Raw genomic sequence first — 19,979 nt, 5'->3', positions numbered from 1 at the left:
TATAGTAAAAGCTGTTAATTCGCCTATTATTGCAAACACTAGACACCTGAACTAAAATCTTATACTGGATCACGGAAGAAAAAACATCTCAAGAATTACAACCTTACAGTATATACAGTAAATGTACATACAAGAAAAACATTATTGTCACTGTACTCCAATACTTTACAAAAGGCTTTTTCTGTGACGTGGACCATGATTACTTTGTATAGGAAACGGTGTCACTATATGGATTACATAAAGTAGTGTATAGTAGATCTATTGTGTTCAATAATTGAAGTGACATGTTTAGTTAGGATGCAGTATGGCTCCCAGCCTGTGTCTGTCAACTAGGGGCTAGACGCCATCGGTAGGCACAGATCTAGGATCAGTTTGCCCCACCCAAAATTCTACTCTCCCTCCTTATAGTTAGAAGTGCCCAACTGCCCTGGGTTCAGTGCGCAGGCGGTAAACCTTTTCCTGTACTCTGTCAGACGGTGGCTTCGCCCATGCTTCCCACATGTGAGTTCTGGTGTGTGACTGGGGCACTTTCCCGAGGTGTGCTGGTGGTCATCTTGTGCCAACGCTGCTCAGGACAGAAAGGACACAGGAACAATGGCATGCTTTCAAGTACAGTGTGTAGTAAGTATTATTTTCTGTTATGGTTGACGGGATGACGTTTGATCAATATGAATGTAAATATGTTCTGTTCAGTCAGTGATCAGGGACTTATCAGATTGGTTGATCTCCAAATCAGAGTAGATGCTGCAAGTTGATTTATACATTGCAAAAAAAATCTTTAGAAAAATAAGAGCATTGAACTATATTTGAGGAGATATTTGCTTGAAATACGTGAAATAGTCTGCCAATGGAACAAGACAAATTACTTGATATTCAAGGCATATTTTCTAAAAAACAGAAATAGTATCTAATATACCTTTAGCTTGTTAAGACAAATGTACTTTATTTTAAGGATGGTTAGATTCTTTTGCCTGAAAATAAGATAAATATACATGATAAAACAAATATTTTTTGCAAAGTAGATCAGTCTGTTCAGTCAATGATCAGAGTTTGAGCAGTATTTCTGCTGTCCAACACATCTTGGGACTGACAAGGGATAGATAGAGATATATAGGAAGTTTAAAAAGCAATATAAATACACCAGGATCAGGAGGTGACAATAACCAAATACCCCACTTTAGCCCGACTACTTGATTTTTACAGCGGAACCAATGGTGGCGGAACCAATGTGCTGAAACATAATTACAACCAGGGCCGGCCCTAGGCATAAAAGACATGCAGTCGCTTAGGGCCCCCGACCTCTAGAGGGCCCCTGTCTGCTAGGGAGCCCTGGACCAATAGGGAAGAGGGGGCCCCCAAATCAAATTTAGCTTAGGGCCCCCAAAGGGCTAGGGCCAACCCTGATTGCAACACTGTTTCCAAAAAAAGTTGGGACGCTGCGTAAAATGTAAATAAAAACAGAATACAGTGATGTGCAAATCATTTAAACCCTATATTCAACAGAAAATAGTACAAAGAGAACAAATCAAACTGAAATTAATATTGTTTCTTGAAAAATGTATGGCCACTTTGAATTCGATGCCAGTCACACGTTTCAAATAAGTTAGGACAGAGGAAACAAAAGACTGGAAAATGTGTGTATTGCTAAAATATTCCTGGTGGAATATGACACAAATAATTTGGTCAACAGGTCAGGAACATGATGGGGTATTAAAAGATCATTTCAGAGAGGATGGGGAGGGGTTCACTATTGGATGGACTATTTTAATTTGTACTCAATTAAATACCGGGAAAAAGGATTTGCACATCATTGCATTCTGTTTATATTTTACATTTTATGCAGCATCACAACCTTTTTGGAAACAGGGTTGTATTATCCAGCTCCCATATTGCCCCCCTCTCCCACATCATGAGGTTGGAAGCCAATAAGGGAATGACAGGGTACATTTTAAGACCTGCTAGTCAACTTATCTACCTGTTTGATGCTGCCTTTGGAGGTGCAGAACATGAATATGACGTAGCCTGGTACCAGCACCATAGACGATAGAGACATCATCCAGCCAACTCCCTGGCCCCACGCCGGGTACACATATTTCCCCAAAGTCAGGGGTGTCATCTCAATGGCGCTAAATGTAAACACCCCCTGCACATACATACACACACACACACACACACACAACAACAACAGGTGAAGCTCTATGGTAGGTGAACGACAGATCTAGCAACAGAGGCATTTTTCAAACTGCAAATATATAAATTAAATAGATACAAATAAAAATAGTATATACTGTAGGTAAACCATGAACAATTCTAATGTATATTATATATTGACTCCCACTGACATTGTCTCCTGAGGAACTTTTTTTTTCCACCACTGTCCTTATTCTCTCACTGAACAAAGCATCACGTAGCATGTTAACCCGTTTATTGGTAAACGTTTATAATCGATTGCCAGGCCGTTAGGTAGTGTTGAACTGGGCATGGCTCACTGATCTTCCCGTATGGATATGGATAGAGCCTAGTCTGGGTCCCAAATCGCAGCCTACGCCCATTGTGGTAGACAATCTGAGCCCTGGTCAAAGTTACAGGGTGTGATTTTGGATGCAACCATTCTTTGTTAGATTAAGGCCTAGGTAGGATCTCCTGAGGTCTGTGAACACGCCAACAACAAATGCCTATGTGGAGATTCAGTTACCAGGCAGATTGCTGGAGTGAAGAACATCCAGCAGAACTTCCACCAGATGCAAGGTCGATAGCCAATCATGTCCTCAATATCCCGATAGAACCTCTCAGCTCCTAAGGGCGAGAGGAGAGCATTGTATAGACTTCACAGGGTGACACATTAATACGCTATTATACGCCAATTTTACATCATTTTGAGTTGAGCTGGGAAGATAACATTGATATGCCTGCAGTTTAATGCCAACTGCAGTGGTTTAAATGTTTCAACTGAAAGTATGCCAGTGGAAAACAAGTTATTGTGTTTTCTCAGTGGTACAGAAGCTCACTATGTCCTACCATAAAACCAGGATATTGAGATGGTTTCAAAAAAGACGAGGAAGAGGAGGCACATTCCGCTGGCCGAGTAGTAATCAAACAGCTTGAAGACATAGAGACCACCCTGAGGAAGCACAGACGTTAAAATGTTACACACACAGGCACGACCTCACACATACAAAGACCCATGAACACATACGCACCATCACATTCCCTCACCCACACACGTTAAACCCAGACTATAAAGGTCACCGGATGCTCTTTCAAAGCATTCCTTGAAGAACTGACATATGTTCCTGACCGCTTTTAATTCGAACAAACCATCCACCCCTGGCAGCACTGAGACAATTTCACACCGCCCTCTACTGGACCCGCAGGCACTTTGGGTATGCCATCAACTAGATTTGAAAGCCTGGCAATAATTACACAGCTCTGCTGCGCGTGACCTGGAACCATGTTTTGTTCCAGATGACACCCAATTTTGTTCTAGCTAGAACCTGGGTTCAACCTGGAACCAAACGTTTATTCCCACAGGGACAGCCTTTAATGCTTTTGGTCACGCATACCTACACACGCACACATATACGGCCTTACCTGTGTGATGTTTGAGAAGCCGATGAGGAAGGAAATTACACAGACAATGAGGATGAAGATCTTCTTCCTCTTCCTCAGCACCATGGGGAACTCATCCATCAGAGCTGTGATGAAGCCCTCTACTGTACAGAACTACAAACACAGGTTAATGCACCAACTAGTGGATCTACTTGGGTAGCTAGATTCTGCTGCTGAGCTGTAATGAGTTGATTAATAGCCTGTTGTTTGTCTGTGTGGTTGTGTGTCTGGTTCTCGCCACTAGAACGGGTGTCAAGTGAGTCCTTACCTGACTGTCCAGGCCCAGCATCAACAGCATGGAGAAGAAGAGGATGGCCCAGAGGGACGACATGGGCAGCTGGGTGACTGCCTGCGGGTAGGCCAGGAACGCCAAGCCTGGGCCTAGAGATACATAAACAGTAAGCTAAGCCTGGGCCTAGAGATACACAAACAGTAAGCTAAGCCTGGGCCTAGAGATACACAAACAGTAAGCTAAGCCTGTGCCTAGAGATACACAAACAGTAAGCTAAGCCTGTGCCTAGAGATACATAAACAGTAAGCTAAGCCTGGGCCTAGAGATACACAAACAGTGAGCTACGTCTGGGCCTAGAGATACACAAACAGTGAGCTACGTCTGGGCCTAGAGATACACAAACAGTGAGCTACGTCTGGGCCTAGAGATACACAAACAGTGAGCTACGTCTGGGCCTAGAGATACACAGTGAGCTAAGCCTGGGCCTAGAGATACACCAACAGTGAGCCAAGCCTGGGTGTAGATTTACAAATCACACCACAAACAGTGAGTCAAGCCTGTATAGATTTGTGTTTCCTATGTAGGCTTGTGATTGGGACACAGCAATACTTTTGACCGAAAGGCTGTATTTGACTGATGTAGCTGATTGTGTTGTACCTGAGGCAGCTAACTCCTGGACAGGCTTCTTGGTGATGTAGGACATGAATCCCACAATAGAAAAGATGACGAAGCCTGCAAACATGCTTGTGAAGGAATTTATACAGCACACGATCAAGGAGTCCCTGACAGAAAGCAAAAACATAGCCAATGTTTTGCATTGGTCAGGAGACAGGACATATAACCACTAGTCCAGCCAGAACACACAACATATATACTAAACCTAATCATTCAATACAGTAAGTAATAAAGACATGTAGACAAAAAAGAGGGAAAAGAAGTAGAACGTGGCACAAGAAAAGGAAATAACAAATGTGATGTAATTTTCCTGAGGTGATTTGAGCAGTACCATAAGCTGTTGCTCCCTCAGCAAATGCCAACACTTTAGCTCAGGTGGCTGACAGTTTTAACGCATGTCAGTAAAGTAGTGGGCCACTAGCAAAGTGTAAAAGCATCAACTAGATGTGTTGTTTTACCTGTACACATCGTTGTTGAAGGAGTTGTAGCTTCCCAGGGCGATGAGAGAACCCAGACCCAGTCCATAGGAGAAGAAGATCTGTGTGGCAGCGTCCAGCCACACCTGGAAGAGTAGTGATGTGAATGCACGTGCACACGCACCCACGCACAGACACAGAGACACAGACATACAATTGCAATGTTTCTTATTCTCCTGTTCACATGATAGTGTCGTTACATGACTTTTAGGCTGAGGAGATACCTCAGATTTTAGGAGTTTGTTGAAGTCAGGGGTGATGTAGAAGAGGATGCCCTCCTTGGCCCCCGGGAGAGTAACCCCACGGAAGAATAAGATTATCAGCATGAAGTAGGGGTACGTGGCGGAGAAATAGACCACCTGAGGAAGACATGAGGTACATTGTGGGGAGTGAAAAGGTGGCTGGTCGTGGGGAGAAACAGGAATTTTAAAAGTTACCTGAAAAACCGTAACAGACGGGAACATTCACCACTAGCAACAGAGAAACTCGATTCCCCTGCTAGCCTCTCCTGACAGAGATTTTGTAATGTGCTTTGCATTTTGCAGAGTTAGTAAAAAGTTTAATTGGTTATGTCCACCAAGGCCATATATTTGTTTCCTTCCTAAATCACTTTAACAATTAAGAAGGGTTTTAGGACTGCCTTTGAATCCGTTAGGAGTGTAACCAGGGCAGGATCTGTCATGAGAAAAGCCAATAACCTGCATGATGACTTGGATTATGTGATTATAATACATAATGTGATCAGCTGGGTAAAATGTTGGTTCTACACCATCAGCCATGAGCTCTTAAATCATTTTCTTATAACCAACACAATTAGGTTGATCATTTCCAGAGACGCGGGAGAAAGATACAGAGGGAGAAAGATAAAGAGATGCTCAGGGAGGAAGATAAGGGATACTGAGGTACAAAGAGATAGAGATACTGAGGGAGGAAGATTCAAAGGTACTGAGGTACAAAGAGACATAGATACTGAGGGAGGAAGATACAGAGATCCTGAGGGACAACGATACTGAGATGCTGAGGGAGAATGAGACAGAAAGGTGTACCAGAAGCACCCAGACATAATGAAACAGAAAGACAGAGACTAAAACAGGAGACTGACCTTGCCTGTCCACTCCACTCCTTTCCAGATGGAGAAGTAGACGAGGACCCAGGCCAGGGCCAGAGTTCCAGCCAGGGGCCAACGCACCTCACCTGGCTCCTCAAGACCACCGGACAGCTGGTGCATGTTCCTCCTGACACACACCCACACACACACACACACACCGGTCAGTGTGCTCACACACAGCCTGACTTACACAGATCCACATACACACTCACAGATATTATGCACACATGAATATGCACACTCAAACAGATCACACAAAGGGTTCTACACAATGACAGGTTACACACACATGGATAACACACCCATACACTTTTTATGCTACGCCCCCCCCCCCCCCCCCCCCCCCCCCCACTGCATTCAACACGTGACAGCGGTAAAGCTAGATGTAGAACACAAAGCCTTTTGACATACTCCCAGAACTCAGTGACAGCACTGGTGAGGTTGGTGGTGTCAGTGAGACTGTAGTTGGAGAAACAGCTCTCTGTGTTCCACGGGTTATCACAACCCTCCCACGGCAGTTCCTTGCTCCAGAAGGCGGGAGACAGTGATGGAGAGAGAGAGAAATAAAGAGATGGAGAGGAACAAAGAAAGAAAGACGGGGAGAAAGAAAGAGCCAGTTTCACTCAGTCAGAGACAAAGAGAAAAAAAAAAAGAGAGGCAACAGAGAGCCAGACAGAATTTGAACAAACACGCATATGCATTGCTCATTGCCTGTAGGACAACATTTGAGAGCATAGAGTCATTGAACTCATAGTGCATTAGTGTGGTAATCAATGAGGAACGGCAGAGACTTCCTCCCCAGGCTGAAAGCTGGCTGGTGGACATGACCGTTATGGTGGTCATCCATAATTCTGCTCATTCCATGATGCAGCCTACGACGTGTGTGGGAGTGCTAAAGGATGCTCACCTTCTTATCACCCTGGTCACTCAGCCAGGACATCTAGACTGCAATCCTTAAGGGCCAGAGGGCATGCATTCTCCACTGTTCTACCTTGACTGGGCTCACGGGCACCCAAGCCGCCGCAAGGCAATGCAATCCTGTTTGATTCCTAACCGCCAAAATGACGTTGGCCAGTTGCACCGCCCTCGACGACAACCCTGAGGTAATCCAGCAGCATGATTCAAACCCAGTTCATGCAAAAGGAGGGGAGGTATTGTTGAAAGAGCAGTGGGTTGGATACAAAACCATGGTGAATCTGTAATTACGCACCACATGCAGTAGATAAGACTGCTGGACCACACTAGACTGGATAGGTCATTTCGTTTTTGTAGAAAGCACTCTCCCACAAGAAAATAGCTATCCAGATCGATGTGAATGGTTGAAGGGTTGTCATTGTCTTAAAAGTATTAGCGGGTTTGTGTTACTTCAAACCCCTAAACTTTCAAGGTTGGTCTGAGTATCAAGCCGCAGACCAAAACATTGAAGTACGGCTAATGGAGTTTCAGGTACTCTTTGTGCCTGGCAACGATTTTCCTTTCTTGTCTGCTCTCCCCAGTGCATCATCGTAGTCGTATTCCTTCACCACTCCTGAGTGGAAAGCTCTGAAATTGTCTGCTTCATTTTAGTGATTTGACATCTTTTTTTCTCCCTCCCTCCCGCTCTCTCTTCTCTACCTATCTCTACTTCTCTCTTTTTTCCCTCATCTCTCTCTCTCCCTCCCTCTCTCTCTCCCTCTCTCTCTCTCCTCACACCTATGTCCCAGTTCTTTGTGGTGGGTGAGTGGTGATGGTGAGTGACTGTACACATTGAAGAACTGTCCCATTTCTTTGTGTACGCCTCAAGGCTTTGTAAAGAAACACATCAGCCACAGTGAACCACAGGAGAAAGAGCACTTTTAAGTGAACTTCTGAGCAACCTCTTGTCAGAGTGGAGAATCTCCTTCTATGAAAGACAACAAAACAACATTACATTTTCATTTTGCTTTGTACCGTAGCCTGGTCGCTTAGCCTGGTCGCAGATTCCGTTGTTATTCTGAGTTGTTGAAAACGATTTTGAACCATGGCTACTTTCTCCGCACATACATTTTCGGGAACAAACCACGGCTTCTAAGCATAGGACGTCACCTACCGCTTTGAAGGAGCTGAAGAGGTAGTAGAGGGCCCAGGCAATAATGATAATGTAGTAGATGTTGAGCCAGAAGGACAGGACCACTGAGGCCAGGCCAACACCTGTCGGTGAGGAAGAGGTCAGTATGAACAAACAATTTGAAAACCAAATTTCACCTTTTCTATTTCTCGTCCTGTAGTATTTTTGTCATTAACATGTGGCTCTAACATATCTCACCTTTCATCATGGGCATTAGCTTGGTCCACACACCCAGACCCCCCACAGAGTTGAACTGGCCCAGTGACGTCTCCAGTAGGAACAGAGGTATCCCAGCAAACACCAGGGTGAGGAAGTACGGGATTAGGAAAGCCCCTTTCACACGTCAAAAGGGCAAAGCGGGACACAAAAGTGAGTTGCAAGTTTAAATGTCCACTCTCTGTATGCACCTCGACATCCACCCTGCTCCCACACTGTGCCATGGATTTAAAGGCATTGGTTTGTGGTAACCTTTGGCGAATTGAATTGTCATTAATCGGACTGTGTGACGGCACACTTCAGGAGGAGGACGGAGACATTCATTAAATCAATTAAGATTGCGGATTTACAGACGGGATTTCCGATTGGCACGTTTTGCGTATCAGCTTTGTTGCATTTGAGTAACAACTTAGCAGTCCTGTGGCGTCGCCTGTTACCAGTTTTGATGGCAAAATTGCTTGTGATATCCTTCAAAGTAGCTATTTATGTGTAGTGTTAACTCTCTGTGCTGGGAAATGTCGCTGTGGAACAGAAGCCCTTCTCTTGAAAAAGCTATGCATATACTCACGTTTGAATTCCATTGAACAAACATTATTGATATTTAAAGGAGAAGTTGGATTTAGGACACATAGAGGAAGAACATAAGAATATGCATTGCATATAGACACAAGCACTTCTGGTTGGTGATCCAATGATGTTCATGACCTCGAAAGAAACCAATAAAATCAACTGTAAAGTACAATACATTATCAATGCATTACTTCGGCAGGAGAATCGCAGTCCTTTCCAAAAGTAAATTTTAAATACAACACAGCAACACATCTGGAAATTTCAGTCAGTAATACTAGCCTAACTGAAGTGTTTTCTTACTTTAAAAAAGCATTGGACCTTACTGACCTTACTGAACAAACAAGGTGACAATTTATTTTTGAGTCTCAGGAGTGTATCTTCAGATGGTCTACAGATTATCTACTGATTATTAGTTACATTTTAACGGACTACCAACTTACCCTAACCCTAACCTTTAACCTTACCCTAATCGTAAACTTTAACCATAACCTTGGCAATCAGTTGCTTATCAACAGATAGTTTGTTGAACATTTGTTGATAGCATTAATTTCTATTGATGGACAGTAGACACACACAAACAATAACCCATCATGTAAAAATAAAAACCTTACTTAGGAGTGCTTTCCAGCATATTGAAAATTAAATACAAAAATCTAATTAACATACGTTTTCTGCTCCTGTGTCAATATTTTGAAGAGAAATATTTGAATGCAATTACAGTTTTGAGTCTTATCGAGTATCTGTATTTGCATTGCACATTTATTAGGAGATTTTCTTCTTTCATTTAGGTTCTTTAATGTTGGATGGGGAGCACTGGTGAACAACGAATCTTTAAATCCTTCCAGAGGTCTAGGCTTTGGCTGGGCCACAGAATTGTTTTGGCTGTATGCTTGGTGTCATTATCTAGTTGAAATGTAAATATTCACCCTCAGACTAAGGTCATTTGGGCTCTGAAGCAAGTTCGCATTAAGGATTTGACTGTATTTTTCTCTGTGTATTGTTCTCTCTATCCTAATAAGTTTGCAAGTACATAATGATGAAGCCCACTGTCTCTTGGTTACTCTTCAACACATTCAATATGAAAGTTGTATAGCCTCCCTTAGATATACTGTATTCCTCCATAATAACTGTTACACAGGTTGTTCTCTGGATTTCATAGTATCGTTACACTGACCTAAACTGAGGGACCTTATATAGACATAGTCTTCTGTTCTAAATAATTTCATAACATGGTAGATGCATCTGGATGACCAAAGAAATCTGAAATTAAATTAGACCATCATAAGAAAGATGTTAAATACCTGTTGACTAAGGACATTTCACCTTTTGTTCTCTAATTCATTAGTAAAAGATTACAAATAACAGGTTTTAACTTAGAAATTCTAGATTATTGTTGGTGGATCAGTGACAGCGATATCTTAATCCATTTTAAAATCATGCTTTTGCACAACTGAATGTGAAACAAGTCAAGCAATTAGAATTCTTCCTGAATGCTCTGCCTCTAGTCCTCATAAAACATTTATTTGGAATTATGTGCTAACTGACTCGGTGACCTCAATAGGACAAATATAATGCAACATACTAGTGTAGAACACACTGTGATGGAAGATACTTTTGGGGAATTTCTAGTGGGAATTTCATTATTAACTATATCCTCATAAATAGTAAACAAGGTCGGTCATGAAAAAATCATGAGGACAATTTCCATTTAGTGGTTTTAAAGAAATATTTAGCATTTTCTCATACCCAGGTTGATCAAAATAAAACATCAATAGCCAAATGTATTGATTAAAAATGAAATGCAAATTTTTTGCAAGGTGTTAGACCTTCACAGCTGAGCCTTGAACAGGCCTACTAAAAACAAGTTAGTGTCATACATCATGTGACCCAACTGAAATGAAGGAAATGGAAACTCATTATGCAGCAACATTTGAAGCAATGCAGACATCTTGTTGTGGTTTTTGCATTCATCTGAACTGGTTTGTTCATCTAGTGTTCGTGAATTAATATGCCCTTATGGTTCTTTAATATCGTGGGTTCAAAAACTTTTTTCTCAACCACTATCAATGTCTGAAACTAAGATTTCTTCCAGAACCAAATCATTTTTCTTACCTCCTCCGTTCTTGCCACACAGGTAGGGAAACCTCCAGACATTCCCCAGTCCGATGGCATAGCCCACACATGACAACAGGAAGTCAAACTTGCCCTTCCAGGAGCCCCTATCAGGGGGCACTTCCTCTTTCTTCTCCTCGCCTTCTGGGGGGGCAACTGCCTCCATGTCCTCGAAAGGGATGGCCTGTTTGACCTCTGTTGGGGAGTTGAGGTTCACTGTGCTCTTACTAGTCTTCCCCATGAGGCAGAATTGCAGTTCACTCAGGTCAACTTGGCTTCTAACAGTTCACCACAGTCAGTCACATACAGTATGGTCAAATGACGTATGGTCAAATGATGTATGGTCAAATTGAGCCTCAGTTATTGTGGTCTTTCTGGTCCTTTGCCAGTGTGATTCACACTGATCAGGATGTAGAGCTGTGAAGCAACAGAGAACATTCTTATTGACTGGTATTATTATGGTGGATGCGTGACACTGAAACAGATTCATCAATAACATATTCCAAGATATTGAGTTTGGCCTAAGTGCCCACTCAATGTCTATATGTCAGTATGTGTGCAGGACTAAAGGTTTGTGACATGCAAATGATCTGTCTTCATGTATTTCGGGCACTCTTCATCATGCAAAATGCACATAAAGATGTATTCTAATGGATTGAGTGAGTCATCATCAAGATCATCCTCTCAAAAGGCCTCAGTACAGATGTACTGATGTGGTCAAGACATGGAATCATAAAACATTCAGCTTCATTATGCTATTAGTTATGTGTGTCTGGCTTGATTGTAAATGAATTCAATCACAAACATCATTTGTAGTACTTCTCCGAAATGTACTTTTCTTTGGGAATAATGGTCAAGACAAAGTCCTTTGAAAAAGGCCTTAAGTCCTTGGCAAGTTCTTTCTCCCTTTGCCCGTCTAATGCCCCTTTTCATATTTCTTCACCTTCTTTTCACAACGCAAAAATGGAAAAGTGTCAAGCTTTGTATTTGCCAGGTATACTCAGGACCACGGCGTCTGTCTTCTAGCTCATGGGCGATTTATCTGAGAAGAGGAGGAACAGGATGGAGGAGGGGAAGCGTCATACCTGTCAGGCGTCCGAAGACTCAGTGTTCCTCATCGGGTGACCAGGGTCCCTCCCTTACACCTTTACACCCGTGCCAGGAGACAAAGCCAGTAGAATCCATCCGATGGAGAAAGGATCCAGCTACTCCCCTGATGAAAAGCTTCCATCCACTCTGCCCCACCGGAGAGATGTGTCGCGGTATCAATGCTGCCGGAAAAAGTCAGACTCTTTCTCAAACTCTCTTGTCCCTTCCTTTGGCTGGTATTGAGTGGCAGATAATAACGTTCGACCTGTTGTCTGACAGGATTATTGCTCTGCCTGGTGAGGCCCCAGGGCCGTGAAAGAGAAGTTTATCGACTGATTCCGGCAGGGTGTTGGTCTGCGTGTGTGTGTGTGTGTGTGTGTGTGTGCATGTGTGTGTGTCCCCCACAGTGTGTATCCCAGAGTGTGTAAATATGTGTCATTGAATATGTTGGTTGACTGTTGCCAGTGTCGTTGCCATGGAATTTCCCAAAAGAGGAGGTCCCAGTCCAAACAGTAGAAAACCTTTGGAAGTTTGGAAAATGAAACTGTTGGCATTAGGCCTTGAATATGAGGACCACACGGCCAAATATGAAATCATATGTCTGAGGCGGTGTCCTAATAACATCTCCTTTCCTGGAAATCTCGACATCGCCTGGTCACTAAATCCCACACATCTAAAGGCCTTGGATTTGGGGGGGCAAGGGTCAAATCATGCAAATAATTAACACCTGAGTGGCAGTGAGTGCCCTTGTCCTCCTTTCATAAAACTTTCAGTTCAAACCACAGATATTTTCAAATCATACTGTGCTGCCCTTTTAATATAGAAAAACACGAATCCAGTGCTGTTAGTTGGCGCACTTTGGCTGTCTGTTGTGTAGAGGGGAGTTGAGAGAAGAGACCCGAGCCAGTAGCATAGTCTCACATGCCATCTCAAAGCTGGATCTGGGCCTGCGTCTCCAAGCAAATCCAGCTTCTGCTGAGATCCACACAGCTGCCAAATGACATACTTTTTCCTGAAAAAGTGCACTGCTTTCTCCTCAAATCTAGAGCACCACGTAGGGATTAGGATGCCACTTGGACAAGGCCCAGTCCACTGCCAAATGGGCTATCGTACCCAACGCTTGAGGCCCAGATTTCTGTTCCAGTCTCTAACCCCCACTCAGTGGGGGAATCCAAAGATTTTGATTATGGGCAGATAAAAAAAAAAGAGGGAGATGGACGAGAGACAAAAAGACATACAGGCAGACAGACAGAGGTAAGAAAGTGACTGTCCTTCATTCAACAATATAGTAAATAATTTGTTCCTCTATCATCTATTGATCCAGAGAAATTAAATAACTTTCACAAAAAGGCCACGATAGCTTTTTGGGTTTGCAAGAAGCTGGGAGGGTTGTCAGCTAATAAGGCAGACTCGTCTTGGCCTGCAGACTAGGAAGAGTGGTGGTCTGCAGACAATGAAGTGTGGTGGTCTGCAGACAATGAAGTGTGGTGGTCTGCAGACAATGAAGTGTGGTGGTCTGCAGACAATGAAGTGTGGTGGTCTCCAGACTATAAAGAGTGGTGGTCTGCAGACAATGAAGTGTGGTGGTCTGCAGACAATGAAGTGTGGTGGTCTCCAGACTATAAAGAGTGGTGGTCTGCAGACAATGAAGTGTGGTGGTCTGCAGACTATGAAGAGTGGTGGTCTCCAGAAAATGAAGAGTGGTGGTCTGCAGACTAGGTGGTCTCTCTTCCCTGACTGGCAGACTAGCTTCCACCACCTTTTGTGTTTGGTTTTGTTTTCACTGTACAACATCCCCACAACCCTCCACTCCCCTGCAGTTTAATGAATATATGATCTTTTACTTATTGACGAGTGGTCCACCTTTTGTTATGAGTTCTTAGCCAGATCGTAACAGAGAGGGAAAAAAGAGAGAGAAGGGTAAAAGACAAAAAGACAAAGACATAAAGGCAGGTCCCACACAGAAGTATTATATATTGACCTATATTTGGAAAACATGTATTTTTTATATGTGCCTGTATATTTTTTTAAACATATACTAATATATGTATTATATGTACTACTAATGTACGGCCATATATGTCGTAAATATATTTACATTTTTGGCAGTTTTTGGCCATTTTCAAATATGTTTTAAAATGTCTTAAATACATGAAATATGTTTACATACATGACTAAATTATAGTTGGTAATATGCATTTAGCATTTACATCTAACTGATATATTTCCGTATTTGTATTGTTTCCTGTCATGTATAAAATGTGACATACATTGTATCATGATATTGTGAGTTATATAAGTTATATATTTCATAAACATATTCAGGGCACATGTGAATATGTGTTGAGAAATTCTCTACATATATGTACATATATGTTTTGCATGAGTTTTCCGTATGGGGTAAGAGAGAGATTATAAAAACACTGTAATTTATCCAAAATAGTAAAGTAATTTCTTCATTTATCTAGCCATCCCAAGCAATTGTGTCACTTTCACAAAAAGGTCAGTACGATTCTGCTCTCTCCTGAACCCTCTTTACTCCAATATCTTGTTCCCTACATCCAATTCTCCAAGCCAATTACGTGTAATTGAACATTAAAACACGCCGCAACAAAGTGTTTAGCACTGATGACAGCTCTGCACCTCTTGACTATCCAAAGTTTGTAAAATAGGAGATTAAAATCATAATGGAAGCCTAATACTGATACAACGACAGAGCGTCCCACATGCCCTACTCCGCATTCACCATGGAGCCCTGGATACATGTGTGTACTATATAGGGAATAGTGTGTCATTTGAGACATTGGTCCTGTCAGAAGTGAATCAATAGTAGAGATTCATGTGAAAACTGTCATCTGTGTGATCGCTGTCCAAATTAGAGTTGTCAGAGCTAGTTTCTCTTCAATCTGCTTATGGTGGCCCCTGATCAGTGGAGGCTAATTATTCGATGAACACTAGCAAGGTTGAGTCGCTCTGAGAATAATGAGTAAAGAAAGAGGGAGTGAGTGAGAGACATGGGGAGAGACGGGAGGGGAGGCGGACAAAGCAGGAGAGGGAAATGGTATGAAATCATGAAACCCTAACATCCAAATATACAGAAGGGTGCTTGCTGATTTATTTAAAATGGAGCAAGAGAAAAGAGTGCGAAAGGGAGGGGTGGAAAAAGAGGGAGTTAAACTAGAGAATAACTTTAACACACAAGTAAACCATCTGAAATCCAGACGACAACATAAACCTTGATGTTTGTTTGTACATTTCTTTTTGTTCCCCTGACTGGGGTACAAAGCGGCCTTTATTGAGTGTTTATCCAGGTGCCATACTTTATTTAACTTGTCAGTATTTCATAGGTCCTCTCAAGCCAGAGTTAGACATACGGTGAAGTCTTTGAGGACAGAGCGGTAAACAAATACACATTGTGTGAGACGGACGCAAACAATGACTATGTGTCTGTCTGTCGACAGGAGAGATTTTGATAAGATCTCAGTGGAGGCAAAACATTGATTTGAAAATCTCAAGGCCTTTACTTACGTGAGTAGGGTTGGTGTTTTGTAAAAGCACTTGTGACAACTGCTGTAAAAAGGGCTTTATAAAACACATTTGATTGACGAGCAGGTTCTAAGCCAAACATTTTTTTTTTGACAGCTTATTTTCTCATTTCCTCTCATTGCCAGAGCTTTACACTTCTGAGGGTTTATGAGTTGTTTTACAACATAAAGGAAAATAATTTTGTCTCTACCCAAAGATACAAATCTTATTCAGCTCCGGAAAAAATTAAGAGACCACTGAACCTTTTTCTTTCCTTTCCAAAAAAGTTGAAAAGGAAGGTTTTGAGTGAGGAACAGAAGGGTTAAAATTAAGAGACCACTGCAAATTGAACGCTCCTGTTCCTCACTCATAACTTTCCTTTTCAAAAATGTTGGCAAGGAATGAAAAAGGTGCAGTGGTCTCTTAATCATTTCCAGAGCTGTATATGTATGTAAAGCTCAATATTATGTATTATGGCTAGATTCTTAATTTATTGATCTTTTGAATGCTATGTATCGTCACCATGTATATTTTACTTAATGTGCTTCATATTATAATCACATACTGTAGGTATAATGTTAGACAATGTATACAACAGTGACAGGGGATCTGATCCAGTTCAATTCTATTATTTCATTGATATGTTTCTCTTGCAGTTCCCAATTAGCTTGGGCTGGTACTTCTAAAAATATGCTCCTCCAAGCCGCTCTGCTTTTATTTAAAGCTTTCAGATTCTTTGACCAGATGAGTAAGAGAAAATGGAGCTGGCTTCGGTGGCACAGGCACTCACAAACACCATAAAATGGAAAATACAAAGTCCTCGGCTGTGATGCTGTGATCTTGTATTGAATCGGAACGCTCAGAGAAAAAAGGCTAGGTTGTGATTTGCACCAAGTGAAAGAATACAGACAGAAACAGTTAGGTATTACCTTAACTTATCCAAGAGAAGGAAGAAGAGACGTTATTTTAATAAAATGTTATGAACATTATCATCCTGTCAGGTTCTGAAACAGCACCATTGAAACCAAATAACCCCAATAATAATATCTGATATGATGTGAAATACAATGCAATTTACTCTAATTTCTGCTGTAATAGCATTTGTATTTACTTTCAACAGCTGTGAAATGAGGCAATCAATATGGCAAGGTCAGAGGTCACATGCAAAAATGCATTACCGAGCACCCCCCCCACCACCAAAGAAATATTGTGTCACAGCAAGAGCCAGAGGATACACCATTTTAACCAATAATGATTTTTACACAGTCTTTGTTGCAAAGCCCAACATTGGATTTACATCTTTTACTTGCTTGATTTTCTAACAAAATATTCTTTCTTCAAACTAACATTTTATTTCATAGCTCTTAGAAAATACAGTTCTACTGTTATTTCTGTACAATGTTAAGCTCTTTGCGTTAATTCAGGTCACACTAATCCCCGGCCATGAATCAATCACACACACACACAGACACACCCTCAGGCTTGTTGGCGTACTGAGACAGGATGTTGGGTGATATCGAAGAGGAAGGGGGACACTGGAAGCATAAGGGTGCTGAAAAACAGGTCCACTGATTGTATTCGTACATGTGATTTACAGTGCTTTCCTTGTGGGAGTTGTACACTGACGAACAGGGGTCAGGGCAGATGACACATTCCTAATCTACATAATGTCCTTTTTCACAGCCAGGCCAGTAGATACATTACCTTATTAGTGTGCACTCACCATGGACCAAAATGGATCCATTGTGATCAGTTTGGCCATGCCCTAAATATCTTGACAGGTAAGACTTCTTAGAGGTCAAACAGGCCTTCTATTTTCTTTGATTGGTTTCACCTGTGTCTAGTTTGGTCTTCACCTGCACAGTACCTCGTTATGTCCCTATTTAAGTTCCTCCTGTCCTAGTGTTTCTCGTGAGTCATTGTTGGATGTCGTGGTTTTGTGTTAGGGTCATGTTAGTTATATTCAAGCATTACAACCGGTCAGTTCTGGAATTAAAGCACCTTTATTTAATTCACCTCTGTGTCCTGCTACCTCGGAGAGCTGTGACAGACCCTTTTTTTCACTAGTTTATAAAAGCCCCTTTGGTGGGAATCTAAACGTTGAGCCTTCTTGGGTAGATTTGGACAGTTTCTCCCATTCTTTGTTGAAGACCTTCTCAAACTCAGAAAGGATGTAGAGTATCAATGAACTACAAATCTTCAAATCTCCCCACAGAAGATAAATAGGGTTCAAGTCCAGGCTTTGGCTCGGCCACTCCAGGACAATCACACACACCGACCCGATGCCCTCCAGCTTTGTCTTGGCTGTGTGCTTCAGGTCATTGTCATGCTGTAAGACACGTCTTCAACCTACTCTGAGGTCCGGTGCTTATGTTCTTTTCAAGCTCTGTATTCTGCTCCATTCATCCTTGCCTAAATCCTGACCAGTCTCCCTGCCGCTGAGAAGCCTCCCCGTACCGTGACGTTGCCATTACCATGCTTCACAGTAGAGATGGTGTTAGCCAAGTGATGAGTGGTGCCTCATTTTCGCTGTTATTGAACTAGCGCTCTGCGCTCAGAGTTAATAGTTCTATTTTAGTCTCATCAGACCAGAGATTGTATTTCCTCAGGCTCTGAGGACGTACAAGGCTCTTAGGGAGGTGTGTCACAGCTTTTACTCAGAAGTGGCTTCTGTCAAGCAACTTCGCTATAAAGGCCTCACTGATGGAGTACTGCAGAGATAGTGGTTTTTCTGGCTGGTTCTCCAATTTCTTAATAGAAACCCTGTAGCTCCTAACCTTCACCAGATCTTTACCCCAACATTATTCTGTCTTAAATAAGTATTTAGACCCTTTGCCAAGACACAAATCTCAGTTGAATCGTGTGTCCTTAGATCCTCCTTGAAATGTCCCTAGAATTTGATTGTGCCATCTGTGGCACTTTAATTGATTCTAATTAACAAATCACTGCAAGAACTGTTTTGCATAAAAAGAATACTGCTGTGCTCATTAGGTTAAAATGGTGGACATCCCAGTTTCAATAAAAGTATCTTAGTAATTGAGAAAAACTGAAACTTTCATTGCCTAACTACATGTAAACATACTCCAAATTTTGCTTGACAATATTTTGAAACAGAATTCACAAAAGGAAAGTTTACATGTTACATTACAAATGCATTTTGGGCATTAATACATTTCGAAGGTTTCTCCTTTCTTGTGTTGTCAGTGATACAGAGGTTCTGAATTAAACACCAAAGTGATGTGGTAGCCTTAAGAGCTACTATACTTAGGTTTTACACCTAGTGTGTATAAAGGGAAAGGCATAGGGACAGAATGGCCAGTCTGTGTGGATGAAGAGATAATTAGTTGAACATCATCACCGATTGTTGCTCTCATAGCCACTGGTTTTCCCTTGGGGCGGGACCATTAACTGGAACCAATCCACACATCAATTCCTAAAACTGGAATTTGACCTTAAACAACTTCTCCAACCCCTCATAATCCTCATTGGCCTGTTGGCTGAATACTTCACACAAGCCTAGCATTCTTATTGGCCTCTGAAAATTATTTAGTGTTCTCCCTCTTATTGGCTAATTTCTACCATACACTCACTCCCCAATTCGGATTAGTCCATTGAGGAGCTTTTTTGTCACACTGTCACACTGTGGTTGGTGGTCCGAGGACCCCACGGGCGTCCAGATGATTGCCAGTTAATTGAATGCCACTTGGTGTTATTTGGATGACAGACCTGAATAAGTGCTGTGCTGATGAAAGACCTCTGAACTAGAACTTGTCTGTCACCCTCAAGATGAGGTATCAGGGATTATGCAGTACCTGACATGAGTTCAAATATGGTTTAAAATCTGTCTGGAATGAAAGTTGAGCAGTCTCTTGGTTACACTGGAAGTTGTGCATCTGCTAAAAGTGTTTGGAATAATTAAAATAATATTTGAAATCTCAATTATCATCTCATCTTTAATCTCTAGTCTAATCTCAAAAATCTAGTAAATGTAGTAAAACTCTTTTCTTTTTTTTTATTGAAATTGTTTCCAGAAACACTGTAGTTTTGTAAAATGTGCCCATATGTTTTTGTTTCATTACATATTGTGTTTCCAGTATTGACGGCTTTAAAGTTGGAAGAGACCCCAGGTACTGCAAAACATCATGGTGTTCTGTACTGTAGGAGCGAAGTAAGGTCCGTTTCAGAAAATATTGATTTGGGATTGACAGTGGAAACAAGTTAAGCTTGGTAATTTCCTATTGACGTAGACTTTCTCTCGTCAGGAATGACACAGACGCCATG

At 41.9% G+C, this 19,979-nt stretch overlaps 1 protein-coding gene and 1 long non-coding RNA gene across 2 annotated transcripts in view; one reads left to right on the top strand and one right to left on the bottom strand.

Moving 5' to 3' along the window:
- slc6a1l (solute carrier family 6 member 1, like) overlaps positions 1–12,284 on the bottom strand; it is a 12,573-nt gene extending 289 nt beyond the window's left edge. The window contains exons 1-15 of the mRNA XM_010887334.4: positions 12,170–12,284; positions 11,085–11,501; positions 8,385–8,519; positions 8,169–8,269; positions 6,512–6,621; positions 6,095–6,227; positions 5,217–5,351; positions 4,975–5,078; positions 4,499–4,623; positions 3,878–3,990; positions 3,592–3,723; positions 3,019–3,121; positions 2,696–2,796; positions 1,976–2,143; positions 1–565 (exon numbers count right to left, since the gene is read on the bottom strand). The exon at positions 1–565 is cut by the window's left edge and continues 289 nt beyond it. Of these exons, the coding sequence (XP_010885636.1) occupies positions 470–565; positions 1,976–2,143; positions 2,696–2,796; positions 3,019–3,121; positions 3,592–3,723; positions 3,878–3,990; positions 4,499–4,623; positions 4,975–5,078; positions 5,217–5,351; positions 6,095–6,227; positions 6,512–6,621; positions 8,169–8,269; positions 8,385–8,519; positions 11,085–11,325 (1,797 nt within the window). The 5' untranslated portion in view covers positions 11,326–11,501; positions 12,170–12,284 and the 3' untranslated portion in view covers positions 1–469. The remainder of the gene's footprint in view (positions 566–1,975; positions 2,144–2,695; positions 2,797–3,018; positions 3,122–3,591; positions 3,724–3,877; positions 3,991–4,498; positions 4,624–4,974; positions 5,079–5,216; positions 5,352–6,094; positions 6,228–6,511; positions 6,622–8,168; positions 8,270–8,384; positions 8,520–11,084; positions 11,502–12,169) is intronic.
- LOC105020364 lies at positions 533–6,209 on the top strand. The gene is made up of 4 exons (XR_828716.4): positions 533–621; positions 3,670–3,735; positions 3,854–4,007; positions 6,123–6,209. It is a non-coding gene; the product is annotated as an uncharacterized LOC105020364 (long non-coding RNA).
- Positions 12,285–19,979: the final 7,695 nt, after the last annotated feature.

The sequence above is a fragment of the Esox lucius genome, chromosome 23 (genome assembly GCF_011004845.1).
Source record: "Esox lucius isolate fEsoLuc1 chromosome 23, fEsoLuc1.pri, whole genome shotgun sequence".
NCBI lineage: Eukaryota > Metazoa > Chordata > Actinopteri > Esociformes > Esocidae > Esox > Esox lucius.
Note: the sequence above shows the minus strand (reverse complement) of the source record. Positions and strands in the feature narration are given on the sequence as shown.